Genomic DNA, 22,423 nt, shown 5'->3' on the forward strand with positions numbered 1-22,423 from the left:
GAACTCACCGCTCGACACCACTTCTGACACAGGAACTCCATAACGTGCAGCCATGGAGCCCAAAACGGAAAATGTTACACATCCTCCAAAAATACTCGTCCCCTCAGAGATGAATGATACTAGGAGCGTGTCCCTGGAACAATTGCGTTTACAATGTTCCAAACTATTTTGTTCAGTATGTAAAAGGCGACTATGCTTGCCGTAAAAGGCGACTAACAGGATCAGGAGGTCAGGCTCGCTGACTTGGTTGATGCATGTCATCGATCCCAATTGGTTGGATCAATGTTCATGATATTAATCACTGGATTGTCTGGTCCAGACTTGATTATTTACAGACCGCCGTCATATAGCTGAAATATTGCTGAGTGCGGCGTTAAACATCAAACCAACCAACCAACCAATTGTTCAGTATGTTATTTTTTTGTTTTTTAATGGTTATAATAATTATTATATACTAACTTGTTTGGCAAGATACTTTTTACTTTGCCTCCACCTACGGAAACAAATGTAAGTAACACATGTCCTTTGTCTTATCATGCCAATATACTCTAATAAGTAGACAACTAACATAAAGATGCATTGATCCGAGTTCCTCATCAAAGGAAATTATCATCGTCATAGTTATGTGAGGTTAAGAACAGGGCAAGCTTATTTAAATTGTCTACCGTAAACAGGGTTCATGAAATTTGTTGAAACTGGCGAGAACATGAACCATTCCCCATCCTGGTCCCACAGAGTAGAACACCTGCAGACACGCTTCCAGCCAGACCTGATGAATAGAACACAATGAAACACCCGATGAAGGGAAGACAATGAATCACCTGGTGACTGGAACAATTCTGATGCGAGGATTGAACGTTTTAGAGATACCTCTATGCATGCAATACTTCTTTAAACATGACAAAGTTAAATTAAACCTGCAGCAGCATTAAAGTTCAGTCCTTACATTGACGTCTTGCTCAACTCGTGATTATGCTAAATTATAAATGTGTGGCCTGCATTGTCTTTACTTCAGCAATGCACGTACCTGTACTTGCTGCAGCCTGCTGAAGTCTGGGGTGAAGAAGTACACCAATCCCTCGGATGCCCCAGGTAGCATAAGGGTGCGGATCAGCAGCACTGTCAGCAAGATGTAGGGCAGCGTGGCTGTCACGTACACAACCTAGAAGTGAAAAAACAATGTTGGGTGGGCACAATCTTGCAAACGTTTAGTGCAGAGCAATATTAAAGCCATGTCGCGGTGAATCAAGCCAAGGTCTTTGGTGTAACCAGTGAAAGCTTTAACTTCTAGGCTACCGCACTGCTTCAGAAGACAGAGGGAAAAAAACAGTTCTCAGTGAGTAGTCCTAAACAGTCCTGACATCCGGATTGCACTTTTCCATAAATAATACCTAAAATACACCACCCCAATCTCGATAAAACTAGATCTCAGTGTTAGCTACAGCCCCACAAAGATCTGATGACTTCCAATTACAGATCATGTCAGAACGACGTTTCCTGAACCACCTACCAGTGAAATTACAAACAGGAAATCGACATTAACCAGTCAGAAAACACCATTCTCTAGCGACTTCCATTCCAGACTATGCTTTGGAAACTAAGTTGTTAAAGTTGAGATGAGAGAGAGAGTGAGATGGACAGAAGGAAAAAGATATAGCTCAGAGGTATAGAGAAAGATAGATATATACCTTGCCAACGGACTTGATTCCTTTGAATATACAAAAGAACATGATGACGTAGAATGCAAAGAGGCAGCCCACGATGTGCCCCTGCATGGATCCAATATCCCCCAGACCAGAGGATATATCCAGCACCTTGTACCTTTAGTAGTCAAAGAGTCAGTGAGTGTGCTTAAAAGTTGTTTTTAACAATATTGTAGTTATATATTACGGCTGTTCATCTTGAAGGCCCCACGTTATGCAAGGCATCGTTATTCAGGGCAACCCACGAGCAGTGCATCGTTTTGACAAACCCTGAAGCATAATTAGTAATTACAAGTAGCATCTTTCAACGATTAACGTCTGTGACGAGGTCACGAGATCAAAAACCGTCTCTCCGCCCGCCAGTCAGATGCTCTATCCACTAGAGAAGGACAAAAGGTTATTGTGGCTTATAATGAAACATGATAAAAGGAAAAAAAATTATTGTCACTCACATTTAATTTGTCAAAGATAAGAGGGAATAAGGAAGCGATCTTTTCGCTCATTATGAACATGCCAGGTTGGTTGCTGAACCATAGCGTTTGCCATTACAAAACTCCTCAGTTATATTCGTACTTCTGTTATTCTCATTTTCCTGGTCATTTGAAACGAGCGGGGATTCCAAATTGTCCCATGCGTGTCCTAAGAGTGAGTAACTACGGTTCTACGCCGCTTTTAGCAATATTCCAGCAATATCACGGCGGGGGACACCAGAAATGGGCTTCACGCATTGTACCCATGTCGGGAATCGAACCCGGGTCTTCGGCGTGACGAGCGAACGCTTTAATTTAAACCACTAGGCTACCCTACCGCCCGCGTGTCCTAAGAACTGATAAATAGTACCCAGTATATATTAAAAGACAGGATATCAATGACATATATCAATGTATATATTAACAGGGGGAATGAAATTCTTACTGCCAGAATTCCTCCACAGCAGTGTGTGCCAGTGTTAGGTTCTCCCACGCTTTGGTGACAGCCACTTGATCATACAGCGTATCATTCAATGACGTCATATTGGACGTTGTTGAGTTGACGTTGGTCACGAAGTCAGTTACGCAATACACAGTATTCCAGTCATTTCCGCATGTAGTCCAAGGCAGGACAGCAGAACAGGATTGGACGAGGTAGTATATCGGCCACGCCATGAGGAAGTTGTAGTATGGGACCATCAGGCAACCAAGAATCACCATTCCAATACCCACCCCTGTGGAAGGAACACATACATTGACAAGTGTCTGTTGAGAGAAAGTAATTCTGTTTTATGTCAACCAGCAATGTTGGAGTTATGTCCATTTGGGTTGCCTATATATTCATAATCACACATGAAGCTAAGCTTGATCATCCGGCTATTTTGGTCGACTGTTACAAGCTTGGGTCATTTAGCCCACTTCGGACACGGAATCCTCAAAGGCCGTCTACACAACGTGCAGGTCCATGATTTAGTTGGTTGGTTTGTTGTTTAACGCCGCACTCCAGCTATATGACGGCGGTCTGTAAATAATCGAGTCTGGACCAGACAATCCAGTGATTAATATCATGAGCATCGATCCACGCAATTGGGATCGATGACATGCATCAACCAAGTCAGCGAGCCTGACCACCCGATCCCGTTAGTCACCCCTTACGACAAGCATAGTCACCTTTTACGGCAAGCATGGGTTGCAGAAGACTTATTCTATCCCGGAATCTTCAAGGGTCTGCAGGTCCATGAAACAGTCTTGATTTAGAATCACTATGTCAATACCCACCCTTGCAGACGGAAAATGTAAATTGACAAATGTATGAACGAAACCAAAATGCTTATAAATAAAACATGAACTTGTGTTTGTAGTGATTTAGTGCAATATGTCGATACTGGATTCGGGGGCACGGGTGGCCCAGTCGTCTAAGGCGCCGCGATTCGCTGTGCAGAGTTGCGTCCCTTGGGCACGCCAGAAACCTTTGATTTTGGGTTTGAATCCCGGTCCGCCCCAATTATGTTTCTAGGTTTGTCAGCACCATGCCCGTGCTCTTGGGTTTCACCGAAGTGGTAAACGTCTGAGACCTGCATCACTTCGGGCTTTCCTCCCACTTTAGGCTGACACGCCGTGATATAACTGGAATAATGTTAAAAGAGCGGCGTTAAACCCAACTCACTCACTGATACTGGCTGGATTCTCCGGGTGATTCGATCTGTGTGTCCCGGTCAACGGATCCAAGGGACGTAACTCTGTATACCTTATGAATAAACGCACTGAAGCTTGAATACAACAGTGCTGTTTCACATCCGTTCGACATAGATACCATTCGACAGCTACGTTTTTAGATGTTTTGCACTGGGCCAGGGACACGGTTAAACATATAAGCAAATAAAACCAAGGAGGCTCTGCGCAAAACAGCATGATTGTATAAACTCGTCGTTCTGATTTCTAAATATGAGTTCAGTGACATATATAGTATACTTTCGTATTCATATTTTAGCATTTGTTTTTTTTTGTTTTGTCCCATATTAATTTCAATATCATAACATGGAATTCAAATCAATTTAGCCTGAAAAAAATCATTTGTTTTCAATCATCTGCAAATTTTCACATTTAAAACGGGGAATTACCTTTGAGAAGGGGACAAAAACTCCACACATGAACCGTCCCTTTGCCGGAGAACTGAGACACACAAGTCTCAAGGAAAAACAGCGGAAAACACGCAAGGAACAGAAAAATGGCAAATGGAATCAAGAACGCTCCTGTAACGTTGAAGAAAAAAACGATTATGATCTTAAACACCTGCATAATATACAAAAAGCTGTGAAATGATCTCTTTACTTTGAATTTATTGAATCTTTGGTGTTTCAATAGGTCTATAAAAAAATACACGTTTGCTTGAGTATGTGAGTGAAGAGTTTCACAAGGCATGAAAAAAAAGATCTTCCCTAGGAAAGTGAGTTAACTGACTATAAAAGTCCAGTTTCCACCCTTGCCGAACCAAGCTGGTATTATGGAGTTACATTTTGGCTGAGCTAACGAGTCTATGCATAGTCCAATCGCGGACCGAAATCAAAATCCGGTTCGTAAAGTGTCATGCAGATTTCGGTCGACTGCACGATTTGCAAAGCAAGTGCACCGCTGTTCCAACCACGACCTAATAACTGAGTACGGTCGACGTCTCAAACTTGACCAATCGCTTTTGTCCCTTTTGTGTAATACCTAATTTTGAATCAGAACTACATTTTTGTCAGGACTCAAGAGAAAGTCTTATTCTAGAATTTTATTATAAATTCCCATCGAACAATAAGCTTATTTTATTATTCACATCAAGGAAAATCACGGTCATAAATAATTTGGCTAAATTTATCTTTTTAGCTTTAAAGAAACGTAGTAAATATTTTGCATAATATGGATGTCCATCTTTCAATATTTGCATAAACAGAAACTGTAATCATATTATATGGCGCTTCAGCGCTTATTATGTCAAGTTTCATGTATAATGGGGCGGTGGCCCCTTTACTGTAATAAACACACTCACTCACTCGCTAACTCGCTGTCAACAGATATTTTCTAAGTCTTTTCATGTTTTTAATCAGGTGCTCACGTGATTTGATGCACTTCGCGTTGTAAGACTCGTTTGATCACAATATAGATCTTGATTATCGATCAGATCAACTTCGGACTGGGCGCCACCGTTTTGTTTGAAGCAAATGCAAGTGATACGAGATGTTGAATCTGATTGGTCAATAGTAGAGGCATAGAAAGGACTTTACTTGTAATAGACACTGGTGGCGCTACGATAGAGCCCAGGAATTCCAGTCTGGTTCGGCAAAGTTGGAAACTGGACTTTTAAAGTCAGTTAACTCTCTTTCCTCGGGAAGATGTAAAAAGGGCGTCTGAAAATAGCATGCGCCATATGTTGATCTAACCATTAAGGAAAAAAAAGAAGAAAACTCATTTTATTACAATCTCTTTGATCACTGATTTGTCCAATTTTTTTTAATGTACTCCACATGTCAACCATACAACTTTAAAAATTTTTTTACTAAGGCCTTGAATGTGATGATAATGGTGATAATGATAACCCTAAAAGATAAGAGAGTTAGAAAATAATACCTCCTCCATTCCTGTTGCAAATATAGGGAAATCTCCATATATTTCCCAAACCTACGCTGTAACCGACAAGGGTTAAGACGTATTGTACGCGAGATCCCCACTGTGGCCTGGAAGACCGTGTCTCCTCCACCTCCATCGTCTTCAGATCGCTGGCGGACATTGTGCAACCTAGAGTTGAAATTTAATCAAACTGTTGTAAAATACAATGTCCATTTGTATATAAATGAGAATAGGAACATAATGTTTACTGGCCAAGAGTAGAAGATAACTCTTTCATGGGTCTCAAAGGTACTATAAGATAAATCGATTGATAATGTGACATCATGGTTCGGTTTTATATCATTGTAAGTTCCTCATTACGACTATGCATTTATACACTTGGGCAAAGAAAACATCAAAACGACACAAATTCTCTTATTCCTAATTATGTCTCAAAGGGGAATAGAAGAACAAGATCGGAGCATCAATTTAAGAAACCTTACACGTTCATATATACTAAACACATAACACCATAAATGTCCATACACTTGGATTGGTTATATAACTACATGCTAGAGGTATTAATCTCCATATGTACTAACATTTCAAACCCCATCAATGAGTACCACACTACTAAGCAATTTTGTAGGTTATTAGGAAAAAAGAGACATATTCATCTGTGGCTTAATAATCAACTGTAACTGCGTTTGTAAAAATTAGATATGATGTAAAGCACCTTTATTGAGAAGATGATGTGTTTCTTAATAGATATAACTTCTTGTTATAAAGATAACGCATATTTGTGCATCTAATAAAGGAGATTGTGAGGTTCACGTAAAAAAGGTATGCATGTTATTACCCATTCAACCAATAAATGCAGTTACTTCAGCTGAAAATATACAATGTGCCATTGAGACAGTAGACGGTTATGCATTCATCTCTTACCTCAGTTTCTAAATTATTTGGAACCAAGATGAATTTGTCTATTATTCAAATAATAAAATTATGCCAAATCCTCAAATCCGGATTGATTAATTACTTGATCAACTGACATAGTTAAGTCGGGGCTAGAGATCTAGAGCGGATCCGTTTGACAAGAGTTCTGAGTTTGATGTTGACAGATTTCATTGTATGTTGTGGAACTTCCTCATAAATAGCATTCCTCATTTCGTATTTTGAGCAACATCCATCTATTTTAACTACATTCTCCTTGCGGTTCTCTTAAAGGTTACCTAAATTGTTGACATTTAATGGCACTAAGTGACATATTGCAGCGTAGAACTCCACTTATCACTAACTTGTATCAATGAGCTAAAATGGAGGTAACAACGTTGATTCAACCAAGATATTGAAGGATCCTTAAATAGTTAATATTGATATATCTTTTCAATGTAGCCTTTTCACACAAAAAGCCTACGAATGAAAACATTGATCTTTCGACAGCATCGGTGGTAAGAACAATGACTATCCCATTATACTATCGTATACCTTTGGTGTCAGAACAACATAATACACACAATTATGTACAACACACACTTACCACTGTGTCAGGGCCATATAACCATCGGTCACAAAAATGAGTAGTCTCTACATGTGAATCTTTATCGGCATATTCTAAAATAGTTGACCATCTAAAGAGCACCGTTTGAAAATGCTCATGCTGTGATGGTATTCCGGATGTAAACCGACTAAAGTGCTCACCCACTCTAATTCTGCACACGTGGAGGCACTCTCTCTGTATCCAGACTACTATGAAGTGCCGACAAGAATGTATCTCAAACAATGTAAGATTACAGTCGTCAGTGTCTTGTATAAAATTTTATATGACGTACTTTGATGATATGGGCCTGAGAGGCAGTGTCTGCTGTATCTCGTATTACAGAGCAAGTTGATAGCTCTTTCGCTTGTATTAAACACACGCCTACAGGTTCCAATCGATGTATTATGCGTTGGAAAGAGAGTCTGTCCTATTAAATATGAATAATCCTTTCACGTTAAGTCATCGTGACCTAATTTGTTGAAACACCTTGCTGCATTCTTTTCATAGTTCATTGAAATGAGACACCTGTATGTGAGCATGCACACAACAGTGTGCTAGTGTCATTACACAACCTGCAAACTTTACTTTTGACCCTTTTCAACCTTTTGTTTCTTTACATGTTATAAAATGTAGATTGACCAAGTCCATGTCCTTACAAAAGTGGTAGAGGTATTAACCCATAACAACAAACCCACTCGTCAACAAAAGCCTTTACACCAATATTCTCAGTATATTTCAGCCTCACCCGCATTTATCTGCTTACTCTACACATTATTACTTTATGTTTGTTAGCGAGTAATATACTGGTTCGGTTTTATATCAATCTAACTTGCTCATGACGACTATGCATTTAAATACTTGGGCAAAGAAAACATCTAAATGGCACGACGGAATTCTCTTATTCCATAGTAAGACACAAAAGGCGAATGGAAGAACAAGATCGGAGCATCAAATTAAGAAACCTTACACGTTCATATACTAAACACATAAAAAACATAAATGTCCATTCACTTGGATTGGTATATAACTACATGCCAGAGATATTAATCTCAAGATGTGTTGATGTTTCAAACGCCATCCAACTGTAGCAGAGACGAATGGCCAACAAAAAAACAAAAAAATAAAATCGAATTACATAAGAGGCAATTAAAGACGTTTGAGTATTTTCATTTCACTCGTAATATAGCCAATGCAGATAGGCAAACAGATTTTCCTAATATATAATACAAAACAACTTTCATGCAAGTCACCAACACGATGGCACAAAAAGTCCTTATTCTTCAAATTAATGTTACAATAAAATAATTCCCCAAATGTTTAATCATTACAGGCAAGTGAAAAGAATATGAAAAATATTGGGGTTAATGTGTTTCCTCTTTCAGGACACACAAAACCAAACGTTTTCCCATAGAATTCTTTAGAAAGGTTATATTACAAATCTTTAAACCTCAAAACCAATAACAATAAATATTTCAAATTTGTTAATGACCAGATGTTTGCCTGCATGTGCTGACAAAATCAGATCACAGCATAATCTTCGTTAATGTTCCCTCCACAAAGACAAATGGAGTAATTCTCATTCTCTTTTCAATTCCCAGTCGCTGTATGGCTAAAATAATACTGATACGACGTTACATTTGAACTTACTCACCCACTTTAATTCTGCACACGTGGAGGCGCTTTGTCTATGCTATGCTCTCTCAGAATGGAGACGAGTACTATGAAGTGCCGACAAGAATGTATCTCAAACAATGTAAGATTACAGTCGTCGTTGTCTTGTATAAAATTTGATATGACATACTTTGATGATATGGGCCTGAGAGGCAGCCTCGGGTGTATCTTGTATTACATTGCAAGTTGACAGCTCTTTCTTGTGTATTATACACACGCCTACAGGTTTCAATCGATGTATTATGCATTGGAAAGAGAGTCTGTATTATTACACATGCATACACTTTTCATAGTGACCTAGTATCTGCATTCTTTGTCACATTTCTTTGAAATGAGAATCCTGTATGTGAGCATGCATGCGACACTGTGTTAATTTGTACACGAGTTGCAGGCACACGGAGTAAGACGAATCTTTTCTTGATCAGCTTTTACAGCACGCAAGAGTTATTGAGGACCATTTCTGACATGGAATCTCAATTGTAATTAAATGATTATGCAGATGTTTAAGTCAAACACCTTACACCGTTTGAAAAAGCAAGCCGTTTTAAATTATTCCAGACACAACTCTTTCGATAACGAATCGTTGGCTAATTCAAACACAAATGTGGCACAAGATACTACCACGAAGACTAGAGATTGGATAGAATTATAGCATGGTTATTTCAAATCTGTGTAGGGATACAGTGTTTCGGAAAAAAAGACATAATACATACTCACAAATCTGCAGACCATATAAATAGTTAAATGATAACGAACCTGGCAGTGAATGACCTTCGTATTGTGGAGGGGGCACGGGTGGCCCAGTCGTCTAAGGCGCCACGATTTGCTGTGCAGAGTTGCGTCCCCTAGACACGCCAGAAACCTATGATTGTTGGTTCGAATCACGGTTCACCCCGATTATGTTTCTAGGTTTGTCAGCACCATACCCGTGCTCGTGGGTTTCACCGAAGTGGTAAACGTCTGAGACCTGTATCACTTCGGGCTTTCCTCCCACATTAAGCTGACATGCTGCGAAATAACTGGAATAATGTTAAAAGCGGCGTTATACCCAACTCACTCACTCACTCACGTATTGTGGAACCCTTACCAGACACACAGGACCATAAGGAATGACACAGTACCTTCCCAGTTCCGGCTGACCACGTATCACTACTACAGCACAGGTCAGATCAATACGGTTACATCACTTTATCTGAAAGAACCACCACGGCCACCTCTCAAACTACGGCATAACCTGGATTGTGCAGGATATCAGCCCCGACAGTGAAGAACTGTTTATGCACTGTCAGAGGCGTCAGGGTCACAGAGTATGGTCACAAGTGCGATGGGGAGACAAGTTTTGTTTTGGGATATGTGACGTTTCTGTGCTGTGCGAATGGGGAACGTCATGCATGCGCCGCAGGTAAGTTATGCACGAAACTGCATACAGGAAGTGGACGGATTTGCTGGTGGTAGTGTGATGATCTCCTACACTGACAGAACTGAATTGCTGCAAGTTACACATATGAGATTCTTCAGCCACAAATCCTTCCCATTATTCAACAAGACAACGCTGACAACAACCTTTTTAAGGACTCACAATATCCAGGCCCTGCCATGGACCTCCAGGTCTCAAGATTTCAGCCTAAACAAACATGTTTGGGTTGCACTGGATCAACAAATGCGAGCACGTTAGCAACAACCACAGAACCTCCGACAGTTGGCACATGTACTGCAGAAAGAGTGGGTGAACATTCCCCTGGCCAAAATTCGGGATCTGATTTCTTCAAGGGGACGAGCTTGCCAGTAAGTTTTGGACTCAAATGGAGCACATATGACCTTTACCATGAACATCTACTGCTCCTGATGTGCCATATGGAACCTGGGTTAATGAGAATGATGTATGTAGTCTTCCAAATGTATCTATCTTTCAGGATCAGTAAAAGTGTCATACAGTAATCACATCTCCAAACCCCTAGAAATTCCCCTCCAATCTGGAACTCATCACAGAAAGTATCATGTTACAATAGACAAATAATTTTTCCCCAACAGCTCAGACACAGTATGACAAGCAAACAGTGAGGTCACTGATATTGTGTGAAAATGGTACAATATTGTATATGACATCAATATATGTTTCGAATAGCAGTACATTTTGTACATAAACACCATACACAATTGAGGGTATCACAAAGGTCGAAACATCGAAACATTTGAAACTTGTTGCTACTCCAGCTGTGATGTAGAGCTAAACCTTGTATGGTCCACTGTGTTTAATTTCTGGTTCCCCTTAATAACCTAAGCCTTTCATGTTTAATTTGGTCATGGTAGAATTAGGCAATAAACATATTGTATTTTCAATTTAGAACTATGCTGTTTGGTAATTGACTGCGCTTCATTTCACATTTAAACCTCTCCTTGCACACTTGGTTCATAATTTATTTTATCACTGGCAAATCTACAGGTAATATATATATCAAACACAAAACATATGTCAGACCACAGAGAAAACATTTAACTGATGGTGAATGACGAAATATGTTTGGATCACAATTGCATTTATCCTTAAAGAAGTTCTTATTCTATTTATATATTTAATGCTGTGCTCAGCAATATTTCAGCTATATGAAGGCAACCTGTAAATAATCAAGTTTGGACCAGACAATACAGTTATTGCTATTGTAAACACCGATCCACGATATCGGGGTACGATGACATGCAAACAGCCAAGAAACCGAGTCTGACCACTGGATCCATTTAGTAAAGCCACGTACGACCAGCCTAACTGTGGAGCAATTCTGACCCGGATTTCCCATGGGACTCCTTAAATGTGTTCACTAGTATGTAGTCCATTAATTGATTAACAGACAAGTGACGACATGACTTTATATAGACTATAAAGGTCATTGGTTGACTGCATCTGGACCATTAGCTGAAATAGTAAATTGATGAAAGTAACGTGTAGCCGGTATGATATTTGAGCTGTGGAACCTGTCACTGTTCTTGTGAAAAGACTTAGAAAATGAAAGTAATAAACAGATTTCACATCTCTTTGAAACTGTGAAGATCCGGGTTAGAATAGGTCTTCAGCAACCAATGCTTGCCATAAAAGGCAACTAACGGGATTGGGTGGTCAGGCTCGCTGACTTGGTTGATACATGTCATCATGTCCCAATTGCGTGTATCAATGTCTATGATATCAATCACTGGATTGTCTGGTCCAGATTCGATTGTTTACAGACCGCCATCATATAGGTGGAATACTACGGAGTGCGGCATTAAACAACAAACAAGCAAAAACATAGTGGTTCTCGAGACTAGGAGCAAATCTTTGCTGGGTTCAAGGATGTTGGGGGGCACTCCACGTAGATAGGGACTAGGCCGGGGCTCCTCTGATCGTGAATATAATTATAACTCCTGTAAATAAACAATACAAAAACTCACATTAAGTATGGATTTTGGAATGTCGAAGGACTTGTGTCACTCTTAGATGATTCTGATTTCATGCAATATGTCATAGCTTTCTTCTAATACCAAGTTCCTATTAGACAATATATATATATATATATATATTATATATATTAATCAACCTATATCGGTAAACTAATATAACTATTCTTAAAGTAAATTCAGTGTAGTGACTGGACTAACTGACCACCGCATACAAGATATTTTTATGTTTCACATATGCGGCTAAACTCACGGTCACTGCAGCTGTGAGACAGTGGCCCATTATGCAGTCTACCCAGCCAGGCTGACACAAAGGGTCACTCTTTTGAGAACCAGTGATTAGTGGGTTAACTTCACGTCACAGGCACTGTCAACATAACAACCTATTTGAATAAATCCTTAAATCATGACACAACCATCCATGTTTATAGCCGATCGGCCGCTGACACCTTGGATGTTGTGATCTTTAGTCATGTAGCGTAATGAAGGCCTGAGTTGTATATATACGGCAGTCGGTGGTAGCAAACTTCACTCTTCTTCCACCGAATAAACGCCATCAACTCAGCAGCCTTCGCTGTTCTTAAAGGTAAGACACTATTGACTTAAATGTTAACTTATTCTGTCAGCTACGATCTAAATACCTTAGGTGTAGGTTAGATCTATTTCTACTATATCGTAGCGTTGGGAAAATTATCATTGACTTAATTATCCAGACAATACTTCCTCTCGTGAACGTATACTTTTGTATATTAGCGTACAAATTGCACGGCAACATCCCAATATGAGTATGTGTACCAATCTCAATAACTTGTACGTTCCTGCATTCAGTGACACATACTCATAACAATGATTTGCCTGCAACTAAGCAGCAATGAAAACTGAGTCGGCCAACATTATATTATATTGTCTGTTATAACAGTATGTTTTTAAATATCCACGCATGACATGGCAATTAAGTAGTAACACCCAAAGGACGTCTACATCACCCAAAAGGCACGCTACGTCAACTGGTGAGAGGATCCTTTCTTTGACCAGGTCAATGACTGGCAGAACACAGAATTACTGTGAGAAGCTGAGGAACTTTCAAGGTGAGTTCAATGGTGAACCCACAAATATCTCTACTCTTGAAACCGTTAATCCAACACAATTGTCAACTCCTGTCAAAACACCCATCACTCCTATTACACCACCCAACGCCTGTTCAAACTACGTCATCAACGTCCGCGCAGACGTCAACCACTTCTACTACATCGTCAACCACGATCACTGCATCCACCAACAGGACCTCCTTGACTACATCTAACCCACCTCATATCAGGACCACAACAACACCGTCGGCCATGTCCCACCTGCAAATACCATGCTATTCGGGATCCCAAGACGCAGGCACATTGTGGACAGACTTTGAAACGTGGACAAAGGTGCAGCAAGCATCCAATGAAAAGGCTTGTTTGATGCGTCAATTCCTCCTGGAGGGCCGAGCAAAACATTGGCACCAAGGACTCAGATCAAACAAGTCTGTCCTGAGAGAAATTAAACATGCCTTTCTTCAGCGGTTAAGCCAATCAGGACATTTTGACCTGGCTGTTTTGTCCATTAACCAGAGACCAACAGAGAGCATGGAGAACTACCTCAGCAGAGTTCAAGAGGCTACGCTCCATAAAGATATTCCGGTACACCTTACTGTAGCCATAACAGTTAATGGACTTCTCCCATCATTGAAGCAGTTGGTTTACAACAAGGAATCTAAATCTATGGAGGAAGTGCGCCACCATGTCCAACTTGCTGAGAAGTCAAACCAAAGCATCATTGCATCACAGTTAACCTGACTAAAGTGGACAAGCTGTCTGACCTGGTGAAGTCTCTCTTGGAGGTCAGACATGAACAGACAGTAGCTGCCACGGCCCCTGCCACGGCCCCTGCCCCTAGGCAAGCCCCACATAAGACATACAGGCAGCATGAACAGAGACCATATCAACCAAGTCACTATGCAAAATACCAGCCACCACCCTTTCCTTACCAGACCTCTCATCAACAGAGGCAGTTTTACCCTATCCCACCCCAACAAGTCCAAACAGCCCCTCCTTGCCAACCAAATTTCCCCGACCATCCACCCCGTTCTAACCAACCAAATTTTCAGGCAGGTTACCACAACAAACCTCAGCGCCAGTCCAATTTTGTCAGACAGATCTCAACGTAGATGTAGAGTCTGTGGAGGATCATGTCAGGATCCTTCCCGCTGTTGTGATTTCTGTAGCAGATATGACCACCCCTGTTCCCTTTGTATGACTGCTCTTTTTGCAAATAGGAACCAACAATAAGATCTCGGGCATGGTTTCAGAGTTCCTCTGAGGTCAGGCAGTTCATGAAAAAGTCTTCATTTGACTCAAAAACCCAAAAGTCTCCAGCATCGGTTAGTTCTACTGTTTGTTCCCATTACTTCAAATCCGAAACAAGCATCAACTAGAACTAGTAAACTTATTCCCAATACTACAGAGTCAGAAGAAGCCTCCCTTACCAAAAATACAATCCAAATCATAGGAAATCAAGTTAAGACTACTGCTTTGGTGCCACAATCAGTTACACATGAAATTCCTACATGAAATGGGAAGTTCAGAACCTGATTTACAACAGTCCCACATGACAGAGATTGTAGGTGTAGGTGGCGAATGTCATCCAGTCCTCGGGTCAACAACTCTTGACATCAACATAGGTCATGTTAAATATACTCAAACATTTCATGTCTTTTCTTCTTTGCATCCTACAGCCATCCTTGGTATGGATTTTCTGCAGACTAACAGGGTTACCATTGATCTGTCATCACGAACAGTCAATCTACATGATGGCCTTATATCAGTTTCTCTGTTAGCAACCAATGCAGCACTTGCTTGACCCCTGAAGACCCCACTCTCAAGCAGATATTCCTGTCCACATTTCACAATGTCCTCCAGACAAACTCCTTCTTTTGGAACCTTATCCAAGCTTACAGCAACTTAAACTACAAGGAGCCAAATGCCTTATCAACAACGTCAGGGGTAAAACCTGCATGAGATTCCTGAACCCAAACAGCCCCTCAGTTAAACTCAGTTGTTGCGAAGTTGTTGCCTCTGTTTCTGTTACTGACCCTTCCTTCATATATACCCTTTCATCAGACAATCAATCTTCTCCTTCTGTCAATGCTCTCTCATCAGTTTCAGAAACCTCTGAGTCAACTATCCTTTGACCTCAATGACTCAGACCTCACTGATGACCAGAAGCAACAACTTGAATGCTTTCTTTTATCACAGCAGTCAGTCTTTGCACACGATTGGTCTCAGCTAGGTAGAACACATATTTATGAACACAAAATTTAAACAGGACCAATTAGACAACGGTTCTACCGTCAGTCACCAGCAGTCTGGCAAGAATGTTCGAAACAGATTCAGCAGATGCTGGAGGCAAATATCGTTGAACCAAGTTCCTTGGAATGGTATTCTCCAGTCGTTGTGGCTAAAAAGGCTGACAACAGCTATCGCTTTGCAGTCGACTATAAGAAATTGAACATGGTTACAAAGCCATTTTTTTCCCTCTTCCCCGTTTTGATGAAGTTGTCGATGCCATTGGCGAAAAACATGCCAAATTATTTTCTGTGCTTGACTGTGCCAGTGGCTTTTGACAAATACCACTGCATCCATAAACTAAGGTCAAATCTGCCTTTATTACTCAAGACGGCATCTTTGAATTCAATCATCTACCCTTTGGTCTTAAAAATGCCCCAGCGCCTTTTCAACAAACCATATCTAAGGCTCTGCAAGCCATGAACTGGTGATACATATTAATTTATGTGGATGATATAATTTCTATAGCAGGATCTTTCAGGAACAATTACAACATCTAAAATGTGTCTTTTCAAAATTGAAAGAAGCAGGCCTAACCTTAAAACAAAGCAAGTGTAGATTTGCCGCGAAAAAAGTTACCTATCATGTGTTCAGTAAAGATGGTATAGAAGTAGACCAATCAAAAATTGAGGTTGTAAACAACATTCCTCAGCTTAAAAATGTACATGATGTTCGGCACTTTTTAGGTCTTGCTTGCTACTACCGGAAATTTGTCCCAAATGTTTCCATAATTGCCGCCCCTTTATATAATCCCCTCCAAAAGGTCACACCTTTCTTGTGGTCTGAGGAATGCCAACTAGCCTTTGTACAACTGAAACAAGCATTAACATCAACTCCTATCTTAGCATATCCAGATCCAGAGCAACCATATATTTTGACAACAGATGCCTCAACATCAGCTCTAGGGTACATGATTGGCCAACGAGATGCATTCGGTAATGAGAATGTTATTTGCTATGGAGGCCGGGCCTTGCATGCTACTGAAAGAATGGGGGAATCACCAAACTAGGGTCCCTGGCAGTCATAGAAGGGATCAAAACTTTCTGTGTGTATCTGGCATCAAAGAAATTCAAAGTCTTTACAGAACACCATGCACTGAAATGTCTGAAAGAAATTAAAGCCCAAACAGGTTGCCTTGCCAGATGGTCCATCATGCTCCAAGAGTATGTGCAGGTAAAACAAACACCAATGGAGTGTCACTATCAAGAATTCCTTACCCTGAACAACCATCAACACCTGTGACAGATGAATTTCCATCTCCTCCATTGACCCTCAGTGTACATTCTCCCTTGCCAACATCTAGCTCTAAACAACTGTCTTATGCTGAAGTTGTCATGTCTGATATACGTTCAGCTCCATCCCAAAGTCTTCTTCATCTCAGCTTGAAGATGAACAGTGACAATCCAACAATCCAGAGTCACAGCATATTTCTGTTAGTTTTGTGTATCACAAAGAGCCCCAGCAAACAGGTCCATTTGTGCAATCTGTTGATACAGACATTCATGACAATGACCTTGCTGAGAGGCAATGAAAGTCAAGTGACCTATGCCTAATCATTGATTACCTTGAAAAATTACACGGCATCTCAAATCAATGGTCTACAAGGTCGTGCCCAAGAGTATGAACTTCATGATGGCATACTTTACCATTTCTTCCTACCAAAACATAGAGTACAAAGAGGGAACCTACCACCATAGTCACCCAACTTGCAGGACCCAAGGCAGACAGGAAGAATCTGTTGTATACATACTACGACTCCAATGCAGGTGGATGCCACTTTGGGCATGACTCAACACGTCAAGTCATTATGACAAAATATTATTGGCCTGGGATGTACCAAGAAATAGGAGACTATATCAAGTCCTGTGAAGCTTGTCTAATTTGCACATTCCACACCAGTACCAATGGTACCAATGCCCATTGAAGACTACTTCCCCAGACTCCATGTAGACATCCTTGGACCAACAACCAAAGAATGTTACAAGTATATTATTGTGGCCATAAATTCATTTTCACGATGGATTGAGGCATTTCCAATGAAAAGCCAGGATGTTGTGGAAATCGCACAAGTTCTCTTCAATGGGGTTTTTACAAGGTATGGTGCACCACAAACATTGCTCATGGATAGAGGACACCAATTTACCTCAAAATTGGTCAACGCAATCTTTTGAGGTTTTCGAGGTCCAACACCATTACACAAGCTCCTATCATCCACAGACTAATGGAATGGTCGAATGAAGAAATAGAACAATTGCTCAGGTCCTGAAAGCATACCGCAAACCTGACCAATCAAACTGGGCTGACATTCTCCCATGTTTACTTATGGCCATGAGAAACACACCATGTCAGTCCACCAGTTACTCTCCTCACTATCTCCTCTTTGGCAGAGAAATGCATCTGCCATTTAAAATATCATTACTGCGAAAACCATCCCTTGGTAAAGAGGCATCTCCTCAAGAACCTCAAAGTTGCAAAAGCAATTGCCCGTGAAAACATGGCAACAAGTCAAGAAATGAACAAGGCATATCAACATCCTAAATCACAAAAGAGCCAAACGTTTCTCTTGGCCAGCAAGTGTTCTTACACAATCCTACTGTGACAAAAGGTATGTCGCCCAAACCTACCCAACCGTGGAAAGGTCCACACTACATCTCAGCCACTGAACCTAATCACACCTTCAAACTTCATAGATGTTCTGAAAACATGGAACATAAATCAAAGGTACATGCTAATCGGCTCAAATAGTCATTTTGAGACTAAATGACGGGCCACAGCAACCACTATCGGACGCTCTAATTCGGGCAGACAAATGCCTCAAACCAGTCAGGCACCAACCCAAATGAACCATCAACCACTGGGCCGGGCCATGCACTCCCTACATCGGGCGATACAGCACTGGACCCCAAAGGCTCTGATATCAGCAGGTTAACCTCAAAACAGGGACCTCAACCAGCCAGTCAATCGTTGCGAGATCAAGTGATCTCATGGCCAACAAATTATACACTGCAGTCATCACAACAAAACCTGTCATCTTCACAAACAAACACACTGTCTCATCATCCTGCGCCAAGCACATCCTCACCCTCATCCTCATCACAACAGACACCTGGCCAGATATGCCCTGTCCAGAAGGTTATTTGGTGCAAACTGGTGGATGGGAAACGCCACTATAGTATCAAATGGCGCAACTATCAAACACATCTGAATGTTGTCAAGACCAGGTGTGTGGCAAGACTTGATGACACAAGGAAGTTAGTGTATAGTATCATACCAAATTCCAAACAGCATGTTAGGTCTCGGTCAAAGCGGGCACTTTTTAATTTTGTTGGTAGCTTTTCTAAGACTCTTTTTGAAACAGCTACCACCAATGACGTAAATATTTTAGCTAAAAATATCAATGCCCTTGTTAGCCATGAAAATGTAGTCTCAAATAATCTCCAACAACGTGCCAAACATTTATCCTCTTATATGTCCTTAGTTGACTCCTGCTTTCATAATGCCATGAAGCTTTTCATTTTGCAACAGTAACTCTCAACAGAGACGTCAATTCTTTAAAGTCCTCGTTTGTTGCTGATTACTGATGGATCAGCTACGGCAGGCATCTGTCGTTGATCACCAGCAGAGGAACTAAAATTAGGCATCCTCAGTTTGGTCAATAATAGACTGTCTCCTCTCCTGGTCTCAGAAGAAACTCTACATCAAACTATCCTTCACCTAACCAAAGTACTTTCTAGCAGTCGACCCAACTTTGTACTTCTGCAGAGAGATCCCTCCTTCTACTTCTCGCAAGGTCAGTTTATATAAAGTCAGGCTGGTGATTGTCTATATGTGTCTATCAAATTCCCAATTTCCTCCTTTGGCAAACCATTACACCTTTATAAAATGATTTCTCTTCCTGTACCTGTCAATGAGACATCTCTCCATTCTACTCAGCTCATATCTATCCCCTCATACTTTGCTGTCAGTGAAGATGATCAGCACTATGTTACTCTCTCAGACACCCAAGTGTTTACCTGTATTGGGCGTAGCATTCTTCACTGCCCATACAGGATATTGCTAACTCCTGTCACTGTTCCTTCTTGTGAGCTTGCCCTTTTTACAAACTACAGAGCACAAGTAAAGCACCTGTGTGACTTTCGTTACTTAACCTAACCTCAACCACCCCCCCACCCCGCACCCCCCCCACCCCGCACCCCCCCCACCCCCACCCCACCCCCACCCCCACCCACCCCCACCCCACCCCCACCCCACCCCTTCTACTTGAAATTGGCCACTCCACTGTGTTAATCTATCGTATCCCTACCCTATCCTTTCTTACAACGTATGATTCCAGTGTGTTCCTTCTGTCTCCTTAAGTCTCCTTAAGTCTCCGTGCTCCTTTGTCAACTGAATCTATCTTCCTCCCAGCATCCTTCAGCTCTTGCACAAACAACACAACACACTTGACTCGTTTACACCCTGTCAATCTTGCCCTTCTTCAACATTTCTTTGATGACTCTACCCTTTCTGCTATTGCCGGAGATACTTCTTTAAAAAGGGCTATCTCAATCACCAATAATCCTCAATTTCACCTCTACTAACACAACTTTTCTCATTATTTGGCACGAGATAACCAAGACCATCTCAGTCTCAAAAGAATAGCGCCAGTGCCAAAAAAAGATGAAACTGTCTTCCAAGATCTAGCTGAACCTTAATTGGATAGTAAAATTAATATTCCAAATTCATGGCCCGACACTAATGACTTTATTGTTATATCCATGATCATCATGTCGTCCTTTTCAGTAATCTTAGTTATTTTGCTTTTCTTGAAATGACGTTCTTTAACGACTGCTCTTGCTCTTCTGACCAACGCCAGACCTATTCATTCTTTACAACCACCATCTTTTGACTACAAACCGCTCGTGCCTACCACATCCAAACCCGACACCCTTTCTCTACCTGACCTAACAGAGTATTACGTTTCTATACTGTTAGGAGTTCTATCCATTCTACTTTGTCTTACCATTCTTATATTCAAACAGAAGAAATCCAATCAAAATTGCCTTGTCTTAGAAATCACCACCGGCCCAGACTGTATTACCATTCCTATTATTGCTCTTTCTCTATGTCCATCAAACTGGACTATCAACCTACTTATATATTCAAACCGTGAAGATCCAGGGTAGAATAGATCTTCAGCAACCTGTCAACACATATATACTGTTAATCCATGGAGGATATACTAAAGCCATGGATGATGATACTTTAAAACCAACTAAGGTGCGTATCCTAACGTATCCAAACTTCGTCTTTGATGAACACAAGTCAAATGTCATCTTTTGTTTTTTGCATTGTATTATCATGTCTGCATCACCATTTATCTAACTATGTCAATTCTATTTTTTGCTTTTGAGGACAAAAGCTTCCTGTCGCAGATGGCATTGTCACAGCTTTCTTCTAACACAAAATTCCTATTAGAAAATATATATCAATCAACCTATATCGGTAAACAAATATGACTATTCTTAAAGTAAATTCAGTGTAGTGAATGCACTTACTGACATATTTTATGTTTCACATATGCAGCTAAACTCACGGTCACTCCAGCTGTGGGACAGTGGCCAATTATGCAAGTCTGACCAGCCAGGTTGATGTTTACTTAAATGTTAACTTATTCTGTCAGCTACGATATTAATACGTTAGGTGTAGGTTAGATCTATTTCTACTATATCGTAGCGTTGGGAAAATTATCATTTACTTAATGTCCAGACAATACTTCCTCTCGCGAACGTATATTTTTGTATATTAGCATACAAATTGCACGGCAACATCCCAACATGAGCATGTGCACCAATATCAATAACTTATACGTTCCTGCATTCAGTGACACATACTCATAACAATGACTTGACTGTAACTTAGTAGCAATGAAAACTGAGTCGGCCTACATAATATTATATTATCTGTTATAACAGTATGTTTTTAAATATCCACGCATGACAGCGTGAGACCGTGTACTGTTTTCTACTGGACATATTTTCTCGTAATAAATGCCTTTTAATAACCATCTGTTCAACCTTAAAATACTTATTGTACATCTAAGTAGTCATGTCATTATCTGTTGTATACCGATTATATTATTATGATCATACGTGTTGTACACGTATCGAAATATTATAATTATATGTATACAATTATATGAATATTACTCTACCTCTGAACACGTGTTGCACACGTAGCATATTAACTTGTTATTATAATTAAAATTTACTTCACTCTACTACGAACGAATAAACGCGATCAACTCAGTAGCCTTCTCTGTTTTATAAGGTGATAGCTAGTCGTGTCCGTTCTACTACCGCTAATTCCCCCAATTAAGTAGTTACACCCAAAGGACGTCTACGTCACCAAAAACGCACGCTACGTCAAATATGTTAATGATCCGATGTGATTGGTGTGATGGACACATGGTAACGTGACTTTGATTTGACTCATTATTTAAAAAAACTTTGTTGTGTATATTCAGCCAGCATTGAGATTCACTGACAAAGTTAATACGGGCAGATATGCCGGAGGAATTATTGTATTAGTTAGAAATAAATAAGTAGTTTTGTTTCACATTTATATTCTTGTCATTTGGGTATATTTCTGAAGTTTAGACATGAT

The 22,423-nt window shown here is 40.5% G+C and overlaps 1 protein-coding gene and 1 pseudogene across 6 annotated transcripts in view; one reads left to right on the forward strand and one right to left on the reverse strand.

Annotated features, from left to right (window-relative positions):
- Positions 1 to 22,423, reverse strand: part of LOC139454099 (sodium- and chloride-dependent glycine transporter 1-like) — a 39,406-nt gene that overhangs the window by 4,614 nt on the left and 12,369 nt on the right. For 2 of the 6 annotated variants that reach the window (XM_071235600.1, XM_071235599.1), the window contains exons 6-12: positions 5,783 to 5,950; positions 4,294 to 4,425; positions 2,619 to 2,907; positions 1,689 to 1,821; positions 1,028 to 1,162; positions 666 to 769; positions 9 to 133 (exon numbers count right to left, since the gene is read on the reverse strand). In XM_071235600.1, coding sequence (XP_071091701.1) covers positions 9 to 133; positions 666 to 769; positions 1,028 to 1,162; positions 1,689 to 1,821; positions 2,619 to 2,907; positions 4,294 to 4,425; positions 5,783 to 5,950 — 1,086 coding nt within the window. Of the gene's footprint in view, positions 1 to 8; positions 134 to 665; positions 770 to 1,027; positions 1,163 to 1,688; positions 1,822 to 2,618; positions 2,908 to 4,293; positions 4,426 to 5,782; positions 5,951 to 7,301; positions 7,425 to 7,462; positions 7,513 to 7,593; positions 7,671 to 8,952; positions 9,117 to 22,423 lie in introns of those variants that run through there. The other 4 variants (XM_071235601.1, XM_071235604.1, XM_071235603.1 and 1 more) reach the window with 4 other exon arrangements.
- On the forward strand, positions 18,101 to 21,409 carry LOC139444207 (uncharacterized; annotated as a pseudogene).

The sequence above is a fragment of the Haliotis cracherodii genome, unplaced genomic scaffold, assembly GCF_022045235.1.
Source record: "Haliotis cracherodii isolate W230 unplaced genomic scaffold, xgHalCrac1.p SCAF_10, whole genome shotgun sequence".
NCBI classification, from domain to species: Eukaryota; Metazoa; Mollusca; class Gastropoda; order Lepetellida; family Haliotidae; genus Haliotis; species Haliotis cracherodii.